This window comes from Saccopteryx bilineata, chromosome X (assembly GCF_036850765.1).
Source record: "Saccopteryx bilineata isolate mSacBil1 chromosome X, mSacBil1_pri_phased_curated, whole genome shotgun sequence".
In the NCBI taxonomy this organism is placed as follows: domain Eukaryota; kingdom Metazoa; phylum Chordata; class Mammalia; order Chiroptera; family Emballonuridae; genus Saccopteryx; species Saccopteryx bilineata.
In genome coordinates this window covers 106,638,993-106,644,992 of record NC_089502.1, presented here as the reverse complement: position 1 = coordinate 106,644,992, position 6,000 = coordinate 106,638,993, and the positions used below count along the sequence as shown (strand labels likewise).

Sequence of the window (6,000 nt, the reverse complement as noted above, 5' to 3'; positions counted from 1 at the left end):
TCAATTTCCTGGATTTTCTAATGGCATAAACAGGAAGTTATAGAATATATAGTAAGGAAAGCTCAGAGCTGTGCCATCCAATTCCATTACCACTTTTTCCTCATCATTTTGAAAGGTTAGTATTTGATAACCAGTTGTTTTGCTGAAACTTAGGTTTCCGCTAGAGTCAAAATGAGCCAAAGTGAGTCTGAATGCAATATTTCTTAGAGGGTGTGAGCAAACTGAACCATCACTTGGCTGAGTGAAAGTATGTTGCTTGAAAATTATATAATTCCTGGTAAAAATAACACATAAGGGAAAGTAACAGTTGCAACCTGACCACCTCCAGGCGTATTCTCCATCTGTGACAATCATTTTACCACACCTCATGCTACATTCTTCAAGTTCTGTTTCACTGACATAGCTCAGACCAATTTCCCTGCATTGTTGTGCTCTAAGCCAGGTAAACCATTGCTGTTTAAAAATATGTGATAACCATTCTAAAGGTATCACAGCATCTCGCACAATAAGTCTTGTGGAGGCCAGGCAAGAGATGATATACTGAAACCTTAATATCTTAAACACTGGTTGAAATACTATGCCTCGTTCGGTTTCAAGGAAGGCGATGTTACCAACATGTTCTCTGTGCCTGGAACACCAGTTGTTTGCATTCACTAAAAGCTGACTTCTTGTTCTGTTCCAGGCTGGGTTAAGATGAAAGAACACCCACTTTTCCAGTGTGGTGTATACATCTATTTCCTTTTGCATTACTAGTAAATTAGAAGAAGAAATGAGATGATTCATGAGATCTATACTGAGTTCCTTGAAAAGTTCCACACTTGGATGTGTCATCAAATATGAAGCCATTCAAAGCACCTTGTCTTTACAAACTCTAACCCAGGGGTACCCAAACTACAGCCCGTGGGCCACATGCGGTCCTCTGAGGCCATTTATCCGGCCCCCACTGCACTTCCGGAAGGGGCACCTCTTTCATTGGTGGTCAGTGAGAGGAGCATAGTTCTCATTGAAATACTAGTCAGTTTGTTGATTTAAATTTACTTGTTCTTTATTTTAAATATTGTATTTGTTCCCATTTTGTTTTTTTTACTTTAAAATAACATGTGCAGTGTGCATAGGGATTTGTTCATAGTTTTTTTTTATAGTCTGGACCTCCAACGGTCTGAGGTACAGTGACTTGGCCCCCTGTGTAAAAAGTTTGGGGACCCCTGCTCTAACCCATAGGTTTTTGCTGCTGCATAATAGCCACATACAGTTTTCTCGTTAATTGTTTCCTTCATGTTCTTATCACACTGATAAAGTAAGTCCTCTACTTGAAGCAGACAGGCTGCTGCCAGAACTCCTGGAACCTGAAGGGGCTCCCTGAAGACATAGTCATGATTGTACAACGAGCCTAGTGCAAAGTGCAGGGAGTCGACATCTATGTTAGGGTCATTAATCTCCAGGTTAATAACATCTTCCTGAGATTCATTCCCAGAAGCTCTCAACACAGTTGCGAAGTAGCCTGACTGACATAAAAATATTTTGTGTAAATACCATTCTTTCCCCAGAGCGCAGATTTAAATTTTTTTTATTTTTTATTTTATTTATTCATTTTTTTTAAAGAGGAGAGAGAGAAGGGCGGGGAGGAGCTGGAAGTATCAATTCCCATGTGCCTTGACCAGGCAAGCCCAGGGTTTTGAACCGGCGACCTCAGCATTTCCAGGTCGACGCTTTTATCCACCGTGCCACCACAGGTCAGGCCCAGAGCGCGGATTTTAATGTCACTGGTCTCCCCATTCAGAAATAAAGTTTGGTAAGCATATTTAGATGCTAGCTTAACTTTTTTATGGTGGTTTCGGCTGACGACTTCCTGTAGATTCTCTTCCGGGTCTAGGGGCCTGAAGCTATTCTCAGACTCTGGGCCCAAGGAGGGACTGCGGTGCCTTCGCTTATGGCTGTCAGATCCATAACTGGTGCCTGCCTGAGCTCCTGGCTGACACGGATCCGCTATGCCTGATTCCCTGCGTCTCAGGAGCCGACTGCCCACGGACCCCATAGATGAAGTCCCTCAGATCCCCTGAGGACACTACCGCAAAGACTTCCTTGCCATGGCATTGCCCTGTCCTGTCACATCTGCATAAGCACTAGGCTCACTGGGACCCTCTGACACAGTTCTAAGCTTCACAGAAGCAGCCCTGGAATCTTATTCGCCCCGCCCCTCCATTTTTGTGGCCCCGCCCCCTGCCTCCAGTTTTCCCAGGAGTCTGGCCCCTTTGGCAGGGCTCCAACCTCCAGGCTATCCTTGAGAATGTTTCTCTGTAAGGGAAATGGCTGAAACAAAGGCTTTTGCTCAGAGTGTTACAGATTGTTAACACATTCACACTCCCAAGGTCAGCTTGAGGGAGAATCCAATGTCAGCTGTAGTGAACACAATCATTTACCTACAACTTGTAGCGATTTAAAAAGGTGAACAGTGGTATCTCATTCTTTTATTTGCTTTGGACTACTAGAGTGTCGAGCCCTTTAGAACTTTCTGACACAAAAATCTATTCCATTCTCATTTTACAGTTTCTCTCTCTCGGAGTAACAGCTTTTTCTAAGATAAGCTCTGGTTCTTTTCATAGGAAAAAGGCATTTGGAAATGAAGATCTGGGTGCTATATGTGATTATCTGTACTAAGGTGGCATCCTTCTGGACCCTCCTGTTGGACAAAAGTGTGACATATGCCTTTTCTGACGATATGGGAGGAGCTTTTCTTGTTGCATTCTCATTCGCTTCCCTCCTTCTGTCCATCTTTTCACTGTTCACACTAACTTACACTTACATGAGTTCACCACGTAGCCCTCATGCCTTGTCTTTGTCACTATAGCTTCTAAGTGGAATTACCTTACTTCACGGCCTGCGCGCAAATACATATCTGTCTTTCTATTGTCTTTAAGCATTATCTTCTCTATTATGGTAAGGTACCAAAGAATTGTGAAAATATTAATATTTTAGGAAAAAGGGTTATGTTTCTTGCCCCCTCCTATCTGTAGAGAGTGAAGGTAGTGGAATGTGGGAGTTTCCTGGCTTGAAGAACAAACTATATAAGAAACCTCCTTTTACTAAGAAGCTTAAAGGGCATTTTATAATTTAGGCTAAGCATACAGAGAGATTTTGTAAATATGATTTGTATAATTGTGTGTGATTTACACCAGCTCAGGATGCATAAAGAAGTTTTGTACTAAGTTTTGAATGAAAATAGGACACTTGGATTCCATCCCTTTCCCACACCTGTAAGTAAGAAGGTAACTAGCCAGGTGCAGAGGAAGGGAGGAAAGATTAAGTAGCCTTTCCTTTCCTTCCTTTCTTTCTGCTTAAGGGGCGATTTGAAAACGTTTATCCTCTGACATCAGGTAAGCCCCTCGTATCCTGAAAACGTGATTTATGTATGTACCTCTAGACAAAGGGATGGCAGATGGACACTAAAGGATTTGGGGATGTCTTTTAATGTGTAAAACAACATTTTCAGCTATTGTGTTACCTTATAAATTTTAATATGTAAGAACGTTTTTATAAATCCTGTAAACAAATGTTAATGATTGTCATGCTCCCCTACTCCTCCCCCTTCACCCCCCCACCCTCGCCAACCTGTATGTGATCAAGTGTATATAACTAGCCTCAGAGCTATATTGGACATTGCACGATTTGGGTTATCTATGCCTTGTGTTTGTCATATTCAGCCGGCTTATTAATAAATCTACTCCTATTAATAAAACCCTCAAAATTAATTTGGACTTGGTGTCTCTATGTAAACCCGGCAGAATGGAACTTTTACAACACTATAAAGTTGCTTATGATTCCTTAATTAAAACGAATATTCCCTTTTGTGACCTCACTCTTGTGCCTAAAACAGACGCCAGCACCACATATAGAAAACTTTATTGCACTTATTCAATTACATGCCCACCTTCTCCAGTCAACTGAGGGCAGGAGTCAAATATTAACATTTTATTAAATTCAACGGTTAGTGAAGGAAAGGGGAGTGTCAAGAATAAGTAAACAAGTGATAATTTTGCAGTTGAGTTTTTCGTTACTGGCTTGCTGGTGCTTGATCTCACCCAGCCTGTTTATGGAAACACACGCATCCTCACACAACCTTGAGGAGGTCTTAACTACAATTTTCCAGGACAGACCCAACCCCCAAAACTCTTCTCCAAGTACTGGGCCACAGCCAGGGTCAGGTGATCATTAAAGGGTCCAGCCACCACCTGGATACCTAGAGGAAGTCCTTTGGCATTCAGACCCAGTGGGCACTGGGTCACAGGCAAACCCAAGGCACTGAAGATACCTGAATGAAACAAACAGGAATAATGTAAGAAGGCAAGACCCATTCTTAAAACTTCTTTGCTCCCCTCAATTGTACAATGATGATGATAATAGTTACAAACATATAATTAGAGTTTATTATCTGCCGAAGCCTCATCTAGGGACTTGATGAGTAAGAAACATTTGAATTTTCACAACAAACCTATGAGACAGGAACTATTAATTTGTATTTTACAGATAAAATAACTGAAGAACAGAGAAGTTAGATAATATATCTACAGTTACCGGGCTAGTCCAAGCTCCAATCAGGATCTGAATGTAGAAAATGTGAATGAGAGCTAGAGCCGTTTTTCTGGTATGCTACTCCTATCTTGCCCTCTGTAGCATTTTCAGAAAATTAGAGTACAGAGTACATGCTAATATGAGGCAATATCTTCTTGTATTATGAATTTTTATTTACGAACATTTTTAAAGTGATTCCGTAGTAGTCTAGATTTGCAAACTGTAATTTTTTTACATTATTCATGTATTTGTATAGTGTTTTAGTAGTATAATGTACATAAAATAAGATTTTCTGTTTTATCCATTTATGTATTTATTAATTTAATTACTTATACATTTAGTGAGAGAATCAGAGAGAGAGACAGACAGGAACAGACAGCTGGGAAGGAAGAGAGATGAGCAGCATCAATTCTTCATTGTATCAGCTTAGTTGTTTATTGATTGCTTTTTCATATGTGCCTTAACCAGGGGGCTCCAGCAAAATGAGTGATCCTTTGCTGAAGCCAGCGACCTTGGGCTCAAGACAGTTACCTATGGCATTAAGCCTGTGACCTTTGGACTCAAGCCAGTGACCATGGGGTCATATCTATAATACCACGCTCAAGTCAGCAACCCAGTGCTCAAGGTGGTGAGCCTTCGCTCAAGCAGGATGAACCGTGCTCAAGCCAGTGACCTTGGGGTTTCGAACCTGGGTTCTCCGCATCCTAGGTCAACACTCTATGTACTGAGCCACTGCCTAGTCAGGCAAGATTTCTGTTTTAAATGTACAAATTAATGGTAATAAGTTTACAGCATTGTGTAGCCATCCCCACGTTCTATGTTCAGAAGAACATTTTGATCATCTAGAAAAGAAACTACATATTGAATAGAAGTTATAAGTTATTCTCCATTCCCCTTTTTCCTGATTCTCTAAAACCATTAATCTATTTTTCATATCCATGGATTGACTACTCTGGACATTAAATATAAGTGGAATCATATGATATGTCATCTTATTGTGTCTGGCCTTCTTTTACTTAGCATAATGTTTTCAAGGTTGATCAAGGTGGGTATTTTTTTATTGTCAAATTGTGTCTATTGAATGATGTATAGAATTTTGAATATACATTCACCAGTTGATGGACAGTTTGTTTAATACATTTTGTCTATTATTAATTATGCTGCAATAAGCATTCATGGACAAGTCTTTATAGGGACATGATTTTATTTTTCTTGCGTACTTAAATAGGAGTGCACTGCTAGATCACATGGTAAATTAACATTTAAACTTTTAATGGAAATGCCCAACTGTTCTCTGAAAGGAGGCACCAGTTTTGCAACATGTTCACCAGCAATGCGTGAGGGTTCCAATTTCTCCACATCTTTGTTAACGATTGCTTATTATAGTTCTTTGTCTGGGTGTCCAGATATCTCATTGTAATTTCAAATATG

The 6,000-nt window shown here is 40.4% G+C and overlaps 1 protein-coding gene and 1 pseudogene across 1 annotated transcript in view; both read right to left on the bottom strand.

The window, feature by feature from the left end:
- On the bottom strand, nt 1-2,035 carry LOC136317766 (germ cell-less protein-like 2; annotated as a pseudogene).
- Nucleotides 2,036-3,883: 1,848 nt separating this feature from the next.
- The window catches only part of FAAH2 (fatty acid amide hydrolase 2), a 114,089-nt gene continuing 111,972 nt past the window's right edge, over nt 3,884-6,000 (bottom strand). The window contains exon 11 of the mRNA XM_066250073.1: nt 3,884-4,309. Coding sequence (XP_066106170.1) covers nt 4,134-4,309 — 176 coding nt within the window. The 3' untranslated portion in view covers nt 3,884-4,133. The remainder of the gene's footprint in view (nt 4,310-6,000) is intronic.